The sequence below is a fragment of the Fukomys damarensis genome, unplaced genomic scaffold (assembly GCF_012274545.1).
Source record: "Fukomys damarensis isolate Sample0158 unplaced genomic scaffold, DMR_v1.0_HiC HiC_scaffold_32, whole genome shotgun sequence".
Classification (NCBI taxonomy): domain Eukaryota; kingdom Metazoa; phylum Chordata; class Mammalia; order Rodentia; family Bathyergidae; genus Fukomys; species Fukomys damarensis.
Genome location: NW_022900944.1, coordinates 33,005,278 through 33,022,927, shown reverse-complemented (window position 1 = coordinate 33,022,927; position 17,650 = coordinate 33,005,278). Strand labels below are relative to the sequence as shown.

General features: G+C 38.0%; 1 protein-coding gene across 2 annotated transcripts in view; it reads right to left on the bottom strand.

Moving 5' to 3' along the window:
• Window positions 1–17,650, bottom strand: part of Tango6 (transport and golgi organization 6 homolog) — a 206,028-nt gene that overhangs the window by 151,408 nt on the left and 36,970 nt on the right. For both annotated transcript variants that reach the window (XM_010612333.3, XM_033757931.1), the window contains 4 exons: window positions 7,963–8,075; window positions 5,754–5,930; window positions 3,375–3,507; window positions 851–1,039 (listed from right to left, as the gene is read on the bottom strand). In XM_010612333.3, coding sequence (XP_010610635.1) covers window positions 851–1,039; window positions 3,375–3,507; window positions 5,754–5,930; window positions 7,963–8,075 — 612 coding nt within the window. The remainder of the gene's footprint in view (window positions 1–850; window positions 1,040–3,374; window positions 3,508–5,753; window positions 5,931–7,962; window positions 8,076–17,650) is intronic.

Genomic DNA, 17,650 nt, shown 5'->3' with positions numbered 1-17,650 from the left:
GACAGGGTCTCACTCAATATGTAGCTGAGACTGACCTGGAACTCACTATGTAGCCCAGGCTGGTCTCGAACTCACAGCAATCCTCCTGCCTCAGCCTCCCGAGTGCTCAGATTACAGGTGTGCACCACCATGCCCGGCAAAAATTCCTGAGTTTTTTTGTTTTGTTTTGTTGCTACTGAGAATCAAACTCAGGCCCTTGCGCTTGCAGACAGGCAATGTACACACAGAGCTTTAAAGAAATAAGGTGGGCATGATGGCATTATGCTTGTAATCTTAGCACTCAAGAGCTGAGAGGAGTATAGCAAGTTTGAGGCAGCCAGCCAGCCTAGACTACATAGCAAGACTCTATCTCAAACAAACAAACTAAAGGATGCTCAAGTTCTCACGCAGATAACCTAAATCAGAATCTCTAAAAGGTGATCAGTATAAATATTCTGAAGATGATTCAGGCGATTTTATTTGCACTCAAAGTTGAAAACCACTGTGATATAACATAAATAGGTAAAACAGCTGGGGATTTAGCTCAGTGGTTCTGCCGCTTGCCTCGCAAGCGCAAGGACCAGCATTTGATCCCTGGTACCAAAAAAAAAGTAAAACAGTTCTGAGTTTTCTGTGCATGAGAACCACCTCAGGCACTTGTTAAACATGTGGATTCCAAGGACCTATGAAAGTTTTAGATTCATCTGGTTTGATGCGGGCTCAGTAATTTACATGTTTCACCAGAATTCCAGTAAATATGGATGCAGGTGTCATCAAATCACACTCTGAGCAACACTTTTTGAGACAAAATGTAAAGAAACCAATACAGCAAATACCAGCAGGTTGGATGTAGAATGTGACAGCCACTGACCTGAGCGATGTTTATGAATATCTGCTCTGACATTTTCTCACACAGAACAGCCAGTAGCTGCAGGACCAACAGCCTATGCTCGTAGCCTGCCACAAGAAGAGCTTGGTGTTCTAATTCCAATAGGCTCTTGCTGGAGAAGGGCTTAGGTTTTAACTCTGCTTTATTTTCCACAGCCAGATGACTTAACTCCTGGAAGCATAGGAGGAAAGAAAAAGTAAAGAAAAAGCCAGTAAAACTAAGGACTTCACAAACAGCTAGAAAACTGTTTGAAATGCATATGTAAAGAAATGGTCTGCATTTGTTGCAGCGCTACTTATGTATAATAACCAAAATTTGAAGAAAACCTAAATACCCAGTAATTAGAGAATAAAGCATGATACATTTGTGATGTAAAAGCAGTTAAAAGAAATGAAATAGATCTATTTAGATATCAATACAGATCTCAAAGACATTGTTGAGTGAAAAATGTAAGTTGCAGGATAATATCCTCATTATGATACCATGCACATTAAATTTCATTATAAAAAAAATACCACACACAAAGAACTGGTTTGACAGAGTTTACTTTATCAGTACTTTTATGATCTCTACCATTGGCTTTCCTTGAACTGAACCCTCAGGCCAAATAACTTTCCCAAAGTCTTTTTTAGAGATCATTACACACCGTTCCTTTACAATACTTAAAACTAAACTTCCACTAATAAATAATTCATTATTGTGGGTTTTATAGGCTTTCACCTACACTTTGCAAATTTCCTTTGGAAGGGAAAACCTTGAGTTCCCTCACAATTAGTGCTTTTACTACAGTAATTGACAGCTCAGAGCAGTGTGCTTAACTATGCCTAGCAATTTTGCTCCCCAGGGGACATTTTGCAATGTCTGAGGGACATTTTTGGTTGTCATAATTGGGGGGTGATACTAGCACTTAGTGGGTAGAGGTCAGGGATGCTGCTAAATATCTTATAATGCACAACTCCCTAAAGAAAAGATTTATCTGGCCCACAATGTCAAATGTACCAACGTACAGTTATCCTGGTTTAGAACAAAGCCCTTTTGTTTTTAAACAATCATTTTGACAGGAGGTACCAGGGATTGAACTCAGGACCTTGCGCTTGCAAGACAGGCGGTGGCAACACTGAGCTAAATCCCAGGCCCTAAACAATCATTTTTAAAATGCATATAATTAAGCACACAACTTTTTGGGTTTTTGTTTTTGTTTTTTTTTTGTTTTTGTTTTTTGTTTTTGTACAGGAGATCAAGTTTGGGACCTTGTGCTTGCAAGGCAGGCGGTGGAACCATAGAGCTAAATCCCTGTCCCCCTCCTTGGAATGTTACTCGTGAGTGCCTGGGCACTGGGATGAATGTGAATATCCCCATATATAAGAAAGCACCAAAAGTGTCATCTAGCTGGGTGTGGTGACACATGCCTGTAATCCCAGCCAGCACTCCAAAAGGCTGAGGCATGATGATCACAAGTTTGAGCTCAGCCTGGGCAACTTAACAACTTAGTGAGACCCTATCTCAAAATAATAATAAAATAAAAAGGGTTGGAGATATAGCTCAGAATGAAGGTTCTGGGCTTAATCCCCAGTATTGGGAAAAAAAAGTATTCCCACTTCAAGTCTTAAAAATGTTCACTAGCTGGTATGGTGGCACATGTCTATAATCCCAACACTAGGGAGACTGAGGCAGGAAGATTACTACAAGTTTGAGGCCAGCCTGGAAAACACAGAGAATTCAAGACCAGCCTAGACTATACAGCAAGACCTTGTCTCAAAAAACTAAAAACAAAAAAAAACCCCCAGTTTCCTTCTTGAATCCTTATATACCCTCCCCAACTTAAACTGCGCAGACATTATCTTAGGATGAAGACTTTTCTTAGGAGAAAGAGTGGAGAAGGCAAACCTGGAGGTCACTGCCTAATGACATCTGGCAGGTACAACATGGGTACAAATTATTACTGGAGATTAGGAAAAAAGTAAGCACAAGCACTGGCACAAGGAAACAAGCTTGAAAAATATATATATATATTTTTTTTTGGTACCAGTGATCGAACTAGGGTCCTTGCGTTTGTGAGGCAGGCGGCGGAACCACTGAGCCAAATCCCCGGCTCAAAAAAGATTTTAAGTGGCTACAGACTGAAATGAGGGAGACAGAACACTAAATCTCTGTTCCAAATACTTGACAAAACAACTGCCAGAAAGGATAAGAGATTACTCTATAGCTATAAAACCCATTATTAACTTCAAAAGAGTTCTTACTGTCAACATGGAGCAAAGCTTAACCCTTTCATAGATCAATAACTGTTTTGTTTGTCTCTACCATTTCAGGGAAGGTTACCTTCAAAAGTAGTTACAACACATCACTCTGCATAAAGAGAAATTTCTTTTCACCAACCCAAAGGCTAAGAAAAGTTAAATTACCCTTTTGTCTTCTGCTCATTTTTCCTAAATTGGCATCCAAATTTTAGGCCTCCAGGGACCACCCCAGAATAGAGATGACCATGAAAGCATGAATTTCTTACTTTTAAACAGAAGATGAAGAAGTCTCCTGCCAAACCACACTCCTGACAATGGATGAGCAAGTCCCCGAGATGCTCCACCTGGCTCTGCTCTGAGGACACCTTCTGGTACAGGGCTTCATCTTCATCTTCATCGCTGCAATACAGTGTAAGATTTAACTTAGCAGTGTCAGCAAGAGATATATCTTTCTGAAACCCCATAATCTTCTAAATCTATTATTCAAAATCTAATCTTTTTTGAAACTCCATAATAATCTTCTAAAATAATCTCTATGGGCCTTGGCTGTCAATAAAAGGAATTTTTACTTTTTCAGATGAACCACTGAAGAGATATGGACAGTGGAAAAACCATGATCAGCACAGGAGAAGAGTAGTTAATCTCAACTCATATGAACCAATTAATTGAGGTAAGAAAGTACACAAAGGTCCAGAAAAACGAGTAAAATGAATGCGATTACCAAATAATAAAATATGTGTAAGTTTTTGCAAGAATGCTATGAATGCTGCACAAAATTTTGAGAAATTGCTCATCTGCTGGGTAAATGGCAGAGTGAACAGTAAGTGATGATAGAGACCAAAGTCCCCAACCCAGCCACTGAGAAATTAACATCATCAATAGGCCTTGGAAAGCAAATGAAAAATTTCTCTCACTCTTTCCCACCCCACACCTTTTATTTTTCTGGTATAGTGGTTGTCAACTTTTTGGAAATAGACTGGTTTTTTGTTTTGTTGTGCAAAGCTGATGATACAGACTGCTTTTAGTATCCAATGAAAACTATGAAACCTATTTTCAGAAAAAGAACCATGCTGGTGTATTAAAAAAAGTTTGTATGTATAATTATAGATTATAGATCCCTTGAAACCCATGCAGAGAACTCAAGTTAAAGAGCTATTGCTTCAGGCAGTGGATGGAAATTCATTCAAGTACTGCCTGTTAAATTTTTTTCCTAGCATGAAGACAAACTAGTCTCAGTAAGAACCGTGGATTCTAACCTACATGCATTAAGAAATGTACTAAAGACTGTTAAGATAGCAGTAAGTTATAACTACTAAGCTAGATGTTATAAAATTTTCTACACTATCACTAAAGTGGTCCAGGTAAAAAGAGTTCCCAAATGTTTTTCAAATAAATATTCCAAATAATTAAAAATTCTTTCAGTTTATGAGCATGGTCATAATAACAAACCTGCTGATGGTCAGCAACTCTCACAAAATTGAGAGCTTTAGTTTATTTTGATAATTGTTTGAAATCTATATTTTTTGTCGGGTGTGGTGGCACACTCCTGTAATCCCAGCACTTGGGAGGCTGAGGCAGAAGGATTGATGTGAGTTGAAGACCAGCCTGGATGACATGGTGAGTTCCAGGTCAGTCTCAACTACATAGTGAGAACCTGTCTCAAAAAAGAAGAAATCTGTATTTTTTTATTTTCCTCAAGCCCATCATATTGAGTATGTTTTTAAAAACTTTACATTAACAATGAATATAAAATTAAATTTAGAGCTGAGTGTGGTGGTGCACAACTGTAATTTCAGCACTCAGGAGAGTGAGACAGGAAATCATTGTGATTTCAAGGCTAGCCTGGGGTACACAGCTTAAGGCCTGAGTGAACTACATAGCTAGCCACAAAACAAAATTAAACTAAATTTAAATACTTCAACAAACAGTAGCATATGCACATGATGTGAAATCCAACAGAGTAGCTGGATAAGTTAAAATCATAGTCTATGACCAACAGAAATTTACATTCTTAGGTAATATCACCTTCCACAATCTCCCAGAAAACAGAAGTAACTTTAAAACATACTTGTGGTACTAGGGGTATAGCCCAATAGTAGAGTACCTAGCACGCGCAAGGCTCACTCTCCAGCTCCAAAATAAAATACTTGAGAGATGTTGGATGAATAATCTATTCCACTAATATTTAAGTATTTTCTAACCAACTCCTATAAAAAATAAACTCCCATTATAAAAGTACCATAAAATATAGCTATCAGACAGTTTCCTTCAGGAATAAGCCTGACTATGAACACACACATACACCATTTTGTAAGTCAGAAATAGAATTGGATTTCTTTGGTGTTAAGGGTGAACATGTGCTGTCCTTTACTCTGATTCTGGCAATGACTAAGAAGTAAGTGGGCTTGCGATGATGCAGAGCTGTGAGGCTCCAGTAAATTGCACCAACTATTAGCTGGCATCTTGGAAAAAACCTGGAGGATCATTTAAGGCTCACATTTCATTTACAGACTATAAATAGTGAGGGCCTCAGCTGCTTGAGTTTCTGGTTTCTTTTCCATCAGTGCCCCTTAGTGGCTGAGTTACAGAACAGCTTTACGGTCAGAATTAAACCTGGAGAGACAGTGAAGGATGGGTAAACTCACCTCATGGCCTCTTTAATAGTAATCATAATGCCGCCCTGGGTGGCAGCTCTAAACTGACACAAAGGATGGAGTGAGGGCACAGCTTTGTCCAACCCTGCAAATCCTTTAAGGCTGGCAATTGCTATCTTCCTTTCCAGCTTCTCCAGGATCCATAATAAGATCTCTTGGCAAAATGACCTGGCAGAAAAAGCAGTTATGAATGAGCTTATCATCTTACTCGATGCATTTAACAAGCTAACAAAAAAGAGAAAGAAAGACTGTCAGGTTCTATTGTGTTCTAAGTGCTGGCACAATTGCCTACTACAAACTCAAACACAGGAATAGAAAGTATGTATCTTGTGACTTTCATAATGCAAATATCCTGAAATTCAATGAGTGACTAATCCTTGGCTCTAGAAGCAACCCTAGTATGTCATATTAGTCCCATGTGATTTTGTTTCTGTTTTTGTATTCTAAGCATATAACTTACTTTTGGATCAGGCACTGTGAAAGAAAGCATCCACTGATTAAAAAAAAAAAACACCTACTTTCAGTGGAACCAACAGCCAGTAATTAAGAAATATTATAAGAATAAATTATTACTGATTCCTCACTTCCTCTGATCTGTGTCAGTCAATTAGGCAAGGGACAGAAAGAACATTTGCAACTCCCTTGTCAGTCTTTGATGATGACACAACAGTGCCATGAGGACTTGGGTTTTAAAAATAAAAGAAGTTATTATATGGATAGTCCTCTGAAACCAAATTCCCTGTTTAGATCCTCCACCATCCTCTGCATTCTTTCTTGTCATTGTCATTGTGGGTATGCCTCAATGATAGGCTAACTGAAAGCTGAAGAAACAAAAGGCATATGTAAGCTTTGAATAATGTAAACTATCTTCCTTCACCACTTAGCAAATATGCTAATGATGGCTACCATGTATTGAGTTAACATTTGCCAGAGACTGTGTCAAATACTCTTATCATGTATTTAGTCTTCACAGTAACCCTGTGAAGAACTACACTGGGTCAACACCAAATAATGGAATTCCACAGGATTTTAGAAAGCATATAAACTCTTACCAATAGGAAGAAATAAGAAAAATGACTATAAAAATAGTGCTATAGCCAGGCATGGTGGCTCATGCCTGTAATCCCAACACTCAGTAGACTGAGGCAGGAGGATAACCACAAGTTCAAAGCCAGCCTGGGCTACATAGTAAGTTCAGGACCAGACTGAACTACAATGGGAGAACCTGCCTCAAAAACAAATAAAAACTGGGGCTGGGGACTTAGCTCAGTGTTTCTGCCGCCTGCCCTGCAAGCACAAAGACCCAAGTTTGATACCCGGTATCCCCCCCCAAAAAAAAGAAAAGAAAAAAAGAAAAAACAAAACAAATAAACAAAAACAAAAAAAGAGCTACCAAATATAAACTACTTTTTTTTTTTTTGTCACCAGGGATCAAACTTGAGACCTTGAGCTTTCGAAGCAAGTGGCAGAACCACTGAGCTAAACCCTCAGCTCCCAAATATAAATTCTTTTTTTTTTTTTAAGTACCGGGGATCGAACTCAGGTCCTTGTGCTTGCGAGGCAAGCGAACCACTGAGCTAAATCCCTGGCCCTCCCAAATATAAATTCTACTTAAATTTGTCCTATTTAAATTCCAACACAAACAGTATTTTTTGGATAACAGACAAAATTTTTTTTTCCTCTAAATAATACTGTGTCACCCATATCAAATCCAGGCTAACTACAATATGCTACATCCAACATCCAAATTTTTCAAACTTGTTCCCTAATGACTTACAAGGCCATTATGATCCATCCTGTTTCCTCCTTCCCAGACGTGTAATTGCAATATTTTTCACTGATTAAACAGTGGCATGCTTATACACAGAAACAGAATTTGTCTCTGATGTCTATGACATAGGCTGAAGAATTCACCTTAAAAACTATACCCAATAAGCTGGATTTAGCTCAGTGGTTCTGTCACCTGCCTTGCAAGCACAAGATCCTAAGTTTGATTCCTGGTACCAAACAAAACCAAACAAAACAAAACAAAAACCCCCAAACAAAAAACTATATCCAAACTCCTTTGATCTGCAAATCTTTCTTTTCTGGAAGAGCAGAATAAGGTTCCCCAAATGATTCCCTAAGTTTGAAATAAGAAGTGGCCTAAATCTTCACAAATAAGATTCTATAAGCAAAAAGGGTTCTGTTTAATATTTACCTTATGTGAGATACACTCTGCTTTGTAAAGCAGTAGAGAGCAAAGAGCATCCTCAGAACTGGAAGCAGGGAATCCAGCAATACCGCGAGAGGTTCATTCCCTACTACATACACCTAGGGGAAAAGGACACGGTGAGACACAGCACAACTGCAAGGCCAGAGCAATGGTAATCAAACACCAGAAACTTGGCAGGGTTTAGAGTCTTATCTTAAAGAAACACTCCCTTCCTAAAGCACACAATTTCAGCTCTAAGGAGGTAATCAATGTGGTGATGAAACTGTTTGAGACTGGCAGGCAAGATCAATCTCAGGGACACTGAATTAGAATGTCCTTCCGTGAGTACAGCCTGAACTGCCCAGTGAAATTACTTCATTTTCTCACCTCTTCCTTTCCTAACTGTGGCCATCTCTGAGTTTCCTAATCTTCCTATTATTCATCTATATGATAATTGTCCTACTGTTGAAGGCCTGGCTATTAGGAACTAACAATTACCATCAACGAGAAAAACTTAAAAGTAGATCCTAGAAACTAGACAGGTAGTTCAGTGGTAGAGCATGTGCTTAGTATGGGTTGAATCCCCAGCACCAAAACAAATAAACACAAGACAAAAAGCCCCTAAATTTAAAGTAAAATATAACTTACTCTGGGTTCATCACTTTTAGGATGTGACTGCCAATTCAATAAATGTTCAAAGAAATACTCTACACACTTAGATCTGCATCTGTTTTATACAGTTAAACACATGAGGATGTTGACTTTTATCAGCAATAATTATATTACCTACTTGATTGTACTTGTCAATAATCCTAGCATGCTGCATTCAAGTCAACAGATTTTTACTGAATATTCACTGAATTCAAAGTACTCTCCTAGGCACTGCAAGTTGAGTATAAAAATGAATAATAATCTGTATCCCCCAGTTGCTTGTGACACAATAGGACAAACAAAACAAGCAAACAAATCATAATAGCTAAAGGCAAAAAATTTAAAGTATCTAAGGAAAAGCACAGAGATTTTTTTTCCAGACTGCAAAAATAAATGCCTCCATGACCCTTTGTTTCCCTTGTTTTGTTTTGAATATTTATTCCCTACTCTAAACAATAGGATATCAAAATGTGCTTCTACTATAATAAATTAATTAAAACCTAATAGTGTAGACAATAATGGTGATAACAGGAAGAAGAAGAAGAGGAACTGACAATGATTATATATGTGCTCAAGGACCTATGGTCAGGCTTTTTAAAATCTTCCAGGTACTGGCCTGGATTCTTTAGTTAGCTCATTAAAATTATAACAGTCTCCCAAAGTCAATTTTAGCAGCCCTATTTAAAGATGAAGAAAGGGAAGATTAAAGAGGCCCTTATTTATAGAAAGAGTACTGAGGTAGGAATCAATACGGTTTATAGGAAACAAAAGGTCATGGAAGCATTTTTACAGGCTGGAAAAAAAAAATCTCTGCACTTTTCCAGTAAACCCTGTTCCTTTAAATCAGCCCTAAATTTTCAGTCCTTAAGCCTCCTGACTCCTCTGTGGAGCCTGATAACCAAAGAGCCAGCTTCCTGCGCATGATCTAATCTCCCTAAGTCCAGCTAAATGAAGTGCCTCGTAAAGCAGTGCCCAGAAGTAATATGCAGGGCTAATTATGGTATCACCAATTACAGGAGTAAAAGAAGAGATTCCTCATGATAACGTAAGGGCCTATTGTTTAGCTCTGAATCCCGTGTTCTCAGAGGTAATCCCTGTGGAGCCACCCTTCCTTACCACCACCATCTTTAGTACAAAACAAACCAGTGCAGTGAATCTCCATAATTTCCTGGCTTGACAGGGCCTAAGCACTTCAAACTTTAACATGAACTCAATCAAGCAGATTTCTAAGGGTATATTGTTTTTTAATTGAGTTTACTGGTATAGTACAGTCACTAAGTATACAGTACGGTTATTAAGCATAGTTACAGTTACTAAGCACAGTACAGTACTAATTTGCTACCGTTACTAAGTACAGTATAATTATTAAGTACAGTTATAGTACAGTCACAAAGGGTATATGTTGTTGATAAATTCTTCCAATGTTTAAAATTCTCTTCTTTCTTATTTTCTCTAGTATTTCTGTATTTTCTTATAAGGAACAAGTACCACTTTCATATTCAGAAAAACCTGCAGCCACTTACATATATCATTTATGTATTTTTATATAAAGGTTTAGCAGATTTCTACTGAATACAGTTATGTATGAGACATGCTTGTGGTGCTGGGAATGCAGTGGTGAACAAAGTCTGTTTCAAAGGAGCTTACGTTCTAGGGAGATGGGTGATAAGCAATCACTAGACATTACCAGGTAGAAATGAGTGTTATTAAAAAAAAGGGGGGGATAGTGATGAGGGGAAGAGTACTTAAAAGGAGAAAGAGAAAAATTAAGAATAATCTTTATGAATGAACCAACTAATATTCATTAAGTTCACAAATGCAAATAAGAAATGGGATTTTTTTCAAAGGAAAAAAATTTAGCGGGCCAGGAATTTAGGTCCGTGGTACTGCTCCTGCCTCAAAAGTGTAGGGTCCTGAGTTTGATCACCAATACAAAAAAAAAAAAAAAAAAAAGAAAAGAAAGAAAGAAAGAAAGAAAAAGGTCTCCTTTTGGCTCACTCTAATAAATAACTTTTTTCTACAATATGTACAACTCTCTTCCCTACTGTAGTAAGCTTAAATCTACTTCCTTCTTAAACGTCTTTGAGGAAAGTATTTTTATTTTTCAAAAGTTTTGGACTGATTATCTAAAAAGAAAAATCAAAATCCAATTTATTTTGTCTGCCTCAGAGGTTGTTATGCATCCTGATAACCAGATTGAATTTTATAGATGAAAGACAGGCAATGGTATTTATGAAACTACCTAGTTCAAGTTCTATCTCTTCCATAGGCCTGTCTTATACTTCACTATTTAAGTGTTTGTTCATTCATTCCTTCATTCAAATATTAAGTATATACCATTATGAAAATTTTTTTCCTTCTACAAATTCCAGTAGCATTTTAGAGTTTGTAACGTATAATAGTTCCATGAATATATAGTTAGCTTTCAACTCCTCAACTACCCTGGAGGACAACTCAACTATCCTCAAGTTCCGTACTTTAGCATCTATAACAACAGTTTTTTATTTTGTTTTTTAATTTGGATTAAACCTAGAATCTTTGTACTGAGCTATATTCTGAGCCCCCCTTTTTTTCTTTTTCTGTTTTTGTTTGTTTCTTTTAAGACATGATCTTTCTTGCTAAGTCACTAAATTGTCCAGGTGGGGCTCAAACTGGCAATCTTCTTGCCTCAGCCTCCCAGAGTGCTGAGATTATAGGCCTGTACTACCACACCAGGGTTTACTCCTTCTAACAATGTAGTGGAATTTGAATTCCCTCCTGATAGTTTTTTATTAAGTTGTATTACCTAAATTTTGGGGGTGGGTGGGTACTGGGGCTTGAACTTGGGACCTTGCACTTTGAAGGCAGGCAGCAGAACCACTGAGCTAAATCCAAGGCTCCCAATTTTTTTTTTTTTTTAATGAGTAAGCACTTTGAACAAAGTAGTATACAATTTAAGGAAATCCTCATTGTTATTTATTTATTTTTTTTTTAAAGAGTCTCGCTAAGTTGCCCAGGCTGGCTTCCATTTTGTGATACTTTTGCCTCAGTCTTCCAAGTAGCTGAGATTACAGACATGAACTACTTACCAGACTTGTTATTACTTTTATGAAACAATTATCCTGTATTGCTTGAACCAGATATTTATTTAAACACTTACTTTAGCTAAATATATATTCAATCATCACAAGGCTCTGTGAGTTAAGCATTTTTGTTCCCATGCTAAACATGTGGAAAATAGGCTCAGAGAATCTATATCAGTTGGACAAAGATATTCTAGCAATAAATGGTGGTGCCAGCATGAGCTAAGATCTACCTGATATAAAATCCACTGGAAGAGAAAGTACATTAGTACTTTCTAAAAAATTCCAGGGCTAGGAGGAGGGAGGAGGGAGGACTGATTACTTAATGGATCCAGAATTTCCACTTGGGGTGATGAAAAGTTCTAGAACTAGATATTGATGATAGTTGGGAAACAATGCAAATGGATTTAATACTACTGAATTCTACACTTTCAAATGGTTAAAATGAGTTTTATGTTATATGTATTTTCCATAAAAAATAAAACAATAAATGGGGTGGGGGGGTAACTAAATGGTAGTGCACATGCTTAGCATGCACAAGGCCTTAGGTTCAATCCCCAGCACCAAAAACAAAACCAAAAAAACCCCAAAATCATGTGTTTCCTGGTCTCTCTGTTTACTTCCCCTGTGCATAATGATATTTTCCTTGCTTCAATCCCTAACTCATATCAGCTTTATCTAAGCTGTCTCCACTCTCAGAATCAGTAGATCTCAACTTATCAGCCTACTAATAACCATAGTCCTATAACCTCTGCAAGGCCGAGCTGAAATTCATGAGCGGCACCATGGACAGCAGCCTCTTGCCTCCCCTTTCTCCTACTCAGTCTTGTTATACTGTCCCCTTTCTATCACATCTTCCAGTAAACATTCCGGAAGAATAACTTGACCAGCCCCTTCCAAGCACAGCCTTTTTTTTTTTTGGTACCAGGTCCTTGCGTTTGCAAGGCAGGCCACTGAACTGCTGAGCTAAATCCCGGCAACAGCCTCTTCTTTCCAATCTCTTGCCTACTGCTGAATTCATAAATTTGTTCATACTTGATACCCCATGTTTCCTTCTGTTTTGACCCCCAAAGGAAAATCTAGTCACTTCTCCTTTAATATAGACTCCCCTGATTTTTTTTTTTTTTTTGAAACAGGGTCTTACTATATAGTTGAGACTGACCTGGAACTCACTATGTAGCCCAGGCTGGTCTCCAACTCACAGTGATCCTCCTGCCTCAGCCTCTCGAGTGCTGAGATTAAAGGTGTGCACCACCATGCCCGGCAGACTCCCCTGATTTTTATTTTGGGTTGAGTAATCTATGCAGGTACATAAGTGGCTCGACTGATCAGCCAATGTTATACTGTGATCTTTTGGTGCCAGAAATGACAATGACCAGATGCTTTAGAGGAACACACACACACACACACACACACACACAAACACACAGTCCCTCCCATGAAGTCATACTATATGTGAAGGAAACTACTGGGGACAATTCTTCCCAGTCTCCTGCACATGAGGCTGGCACTATACTGACTGAAGAAGCACCGAAGGCATAATAGGTAAGATGTTCCTGCCCTACTGCTTGCGCGTGGGTGGTGGTGGTGGTTGATTTCTGTACTTCTGTGTTCTAACCCCTGGCATTGCAGAATTCCCTGGGTCTGTGCTTATGTCCAGTACCCTAGCTCTCCTGGAGGCAAAATGAATGGGGAGTCAAGTTTTGAAACATAATATAATACTTCGTGTAATTTATGGTAAAAATGTGTCTAATAAGTACATCACCAGAAGTGGTGGTGCACACCTGTAATCAATCCCAGCACTTGGGAGATTAATTCAGGGGAATCGCCAAGAGCTCAAGACCAGCGTGGGCTACACTGCGAGTTCAAGGCCAGCCTGAACTGCACAGTGAGACCCTGTCTCAAAAATAAAAGCATAACAAAACAAATGCACACCCTAATATGCGTGTCATTGGAAATTTCCTTTTATAATTGTGTTACTCTATGGCATGTCTCATATGGAGTTACTGGTTAAATATTTAAATTGACTTAACACAAATTAATTGACTTTGCTGAGTCTCAGTTTCATAATCTGTAAAATGAGGAAGTGGTTGCATTGATCAAACCTTAAGGCCTTTTTCATGTCTGACCTATCATTCTCTAACTTGAGAGCAAATTTCCTAGTTTTCTTTTTACACTTTCAGTATTACTTCAGTCCAAGAGGTGAGACTAGATGAAAATAATGACCCATCCCTTCAGATAAAATTGAAACCTGAGCCTTCAACTTACTAAAATGTAAAAAAGTTTTTTGCTTTCAATATATTTTATTCTGATGAAGTTACAAAAGTAGATACAAAATACATTTTTAAAGTACAGTTAACTGACTCAGAAAAATAGATAAAGCCCCCTAAACATGTAAAAATACAACACAAACTTTTATGTAAAGAACATTTTAAAATATACTAAAATGTAAAAATTTATAACTCTTCCTCACATGCTTTGTCCTTATATCCTGGAAGTACTTAATACTTTAAAGATGAAATCCTATTCAATTGAAAGGTTTTCTGGTTACTCGAGGTATTTATACAACTACATATCACCAAACAAAATAGTAAGAGTCGAGAAAGCTGAAGCAGGGAAAGAAGAAACTGACTCTGAAGGTGGCTATTCAATCATTTGGTATGAAAAATCCTTTCAGCGGGTAAGAGAAAGGATGTTCTGAAGGAAAGCTCAAGTGTATCTCTGTGTAGTTTTTCTAGTATAAACATGCAGGAAGAGCTGAGGGACAACATAAGAGGCTTACAGGGATCTATGAAACCATAATAGAACAGAGCAGGTTAGACAAGGATACAGACTGGTCCCAGTGACCCCAATGGCAGTATGGGGACTTCTTTGTTCCTTTCTGGGGATTTTCACATTCCTTTCTGACTGAATCTTGGCTTTTGTTCACAGATTTGGCCATGAGAGGAGGTTTCTGTGGTTAAGCTTTACAATCTTTCATCTAAATACACAGGACTGCTCTAAATAAAACACAGGATAGAGTCACATTTCCAGGGTATGTTTTGTTTTCCCCAGTACTGGGTATTAAACACAGGGGCGCTCTACCACTAAGCTACATTCTCCAGTGCTTTATTTTTTTTGAGACAGGGTCTTGCTAAATTGCCTAGGCTGGCCTCAAACTTGTAATCTTCCTGCTTCAGGCTCCCAGGTAGCAGGGATTACAGGCATGTACCACCATACCTGGCTCTGGATATTCTCAAGTACAAACCACACCCTCCTGTCACTCTTTGTTTACTTGTCTGGGAGCTCTTTGACAGCAGTGGTGGTTGGTTCTTAGTCATTTCTGTATTGGTAAACCCGGCAAAGTATCTACCATTCAGTAGGTACCTTGGTCAATATACTTGTGATAGACGAATCAGAGTAGCCTGCTGTTTACTTTCTCCAAAGCTGTTTTTTAGGGGAGGTTACAACGCTCTGTGTATTTTTTTTTTCTTTTTGCAAAACTGCAACTACAAGCCGGGCGTGGTGGCACATGCCTATTATCCCAGCACTCGGGAGGCTGAGGCAGGAGGATCTCTGGGAGTTCGAGACCAGCCTGGGGTACATAGTAAGTTCCAGGTCAGACTCAACTACACAGTGATACCCTGTCTCAAAAAACAAAAAACAAAACAAAACAAAAAACAAACAAAAAGCTGCAACTACAGACTATTCAATGAGTGCTAATTAACTGAAAAGACTCAGAACTTCAGTCATGGAAGGGAAAGGAGACTGAACAAAGGAAGGTTGGGTTTTTTATCTTAGGTAGTTCATCTGTATTTAATATCTGGAGAATAGAAGTTCTCTGGAAGGATTTAATAGAAATTAGACTAAAAGAGAAAAAAACCTCATCAAAGGTATTAAAAATAAACATGTGTTTCTGGGGCCAGGGGTTTGGCTCAGTGGTTCTGCTGCCTGCCTCATAAATGCAAGGGCTCGAGTTCAATCCCCAGTATCAAAAACAAAACAAAACAAAACATGTTTCTGTTTTAGAGCAAACAAAATAAAATGAAAAGGCATCCTCACATTCTCCTCTTCTCATTTTAGAGACTCCTATTATAGAAGTAAGCACATCCCTCCAAGCACACTGTAGTCACTGAAAGAACCCAAGGAAACAGAGGCCAGGAAACATTGCAAATTTTGTCTTTGCCACTTACATGAATGCCCAAAATCATACACTGACTGAGTAAAGGCGGATAAGACACTTTAATGGCTTTCTTCTCATTTATAATGAAGGCATTAAGCTTCTGGCATCGGGACCAATTAAGATAATTTATGTTCAAATATTTTGTAAAATACACAGTGCCATGCAAATGTTAAGACTTATTCCTACATATTTTAAAATTATTTTGATACCACAGTAAGTGAAATTGTTTTCCTAATATATGTATCATTTACAGTGTTGGAATACATGTTTGGAATACAAATATGACGGGCCTATTCAGAATCAAACTGACTGAATACTAACACTGAATTCAATACAGGATGGAACTTAATTTTACCCCTATTAAAGATAAAACTAGTAAAATACGGTCTTTTACAACACTGTAGCCAACCTTTTGATAGTAGTGTTTCAGGACTTCTACTGCAATTGCTGAGTTTAATTAAGACAAGTGAGAAGAAAAAGAACAAGGCATGTTACTTAATATAGAAAGTATTTTGTACTGTGCATGCTTTCAGAACATATTGCATAAAACAGTCTTTTTTAAAAAAAGTTTCCTCGAGCCAAAAAGAAACTGACAGTTCTTTGGGCACTTGTGTGCTACTACAGTATGCCATGAACCTATCAAAAGTTACCTTATTTCATCCCACAACTCAAGTGTGAAATAAACCACCTTGGAGTCAGATTCCAACCCAGGAACGTCTGGTTCAAAGGGCCTGGTGCTTTCCACTACACTGCACCACAGTCTGAATTGTAACATTCAGAAAATGTAACATATTTGACTCCCACAGCTTGGAAGGCTACTTCTTTTGGTCCTTTGCTTGAAATTCAAGGTCATAATTTAAATATAGGTGGAAATGTCGGGAAAGAAGGATACCTTTAGGGAGGGGCCCAGTGAGGAGGTGATCAACTTTTCATTATAAAGCCTTTGAACTTCTTAAATTTTTGCTATGTTCAAATAAGTTTTCTAAACACACACATACAGAGTGACAGAGAGAGAGGAGAGAAAGAGAAATAGATGAGAGAAACAAGGAAACACTGATTTCTAGATTAGCTCTGCCACTGAATAGTGTAAGATTTGGAAAAGTCACTTCAAACAATCTTTTGAATCTTCGTTTCTTTTACTGTTAAATGAAGGATTAATTTATCAAAATCGATAAACTAATAGCAAGAGTGAACCCTACTGTAAGGTATGGACTTGGGGTAAGAACTGATGAGTCAATGCAATTCATCAATTGTGACAATGTACCTCTCTCACGAGGGATGCTGTTTGTGGCAGAAAGTATATGAGGACTCTTCTACACCTCACACTTAATTCTAACGTGAACATAAATTGCTCTTAAAAAATACAGATGGCACTGGGCATGGTGGTGTACACCTGTAATCACAGTACTCTGGGAGGTTGAGAGAAGAGGATTGCAAGTGCAGCCCAACCTGGGCAACTCAGAAGAGTCCCTGTCTCAAAGGAAGAAAAAAAAAAAGCTGGCTCTTCATATCCACAGGTTCCACATCCTTGGTTTCAACCAACCAGACTGAAATACTTGAAAAGAAAACGTGCATCTATATCAAATATGTACATATTTTTTTCTTGTCATTATTACCTGAACAATAGAGTAGAACTACTTACACAGCATTTAAATTGTACTGAGTATTATATGTAACCTAGAGATTACATAAAGTATATAGGAGGATTATGTAGGTTATATGCAAATACAATACCATTTTACATAAAGGACTCAATCAACCTTGGATTTTGGTATGTTCAGAGTATGTGTGTGTGTGTGTGTGTGTGTGTGTATGTATA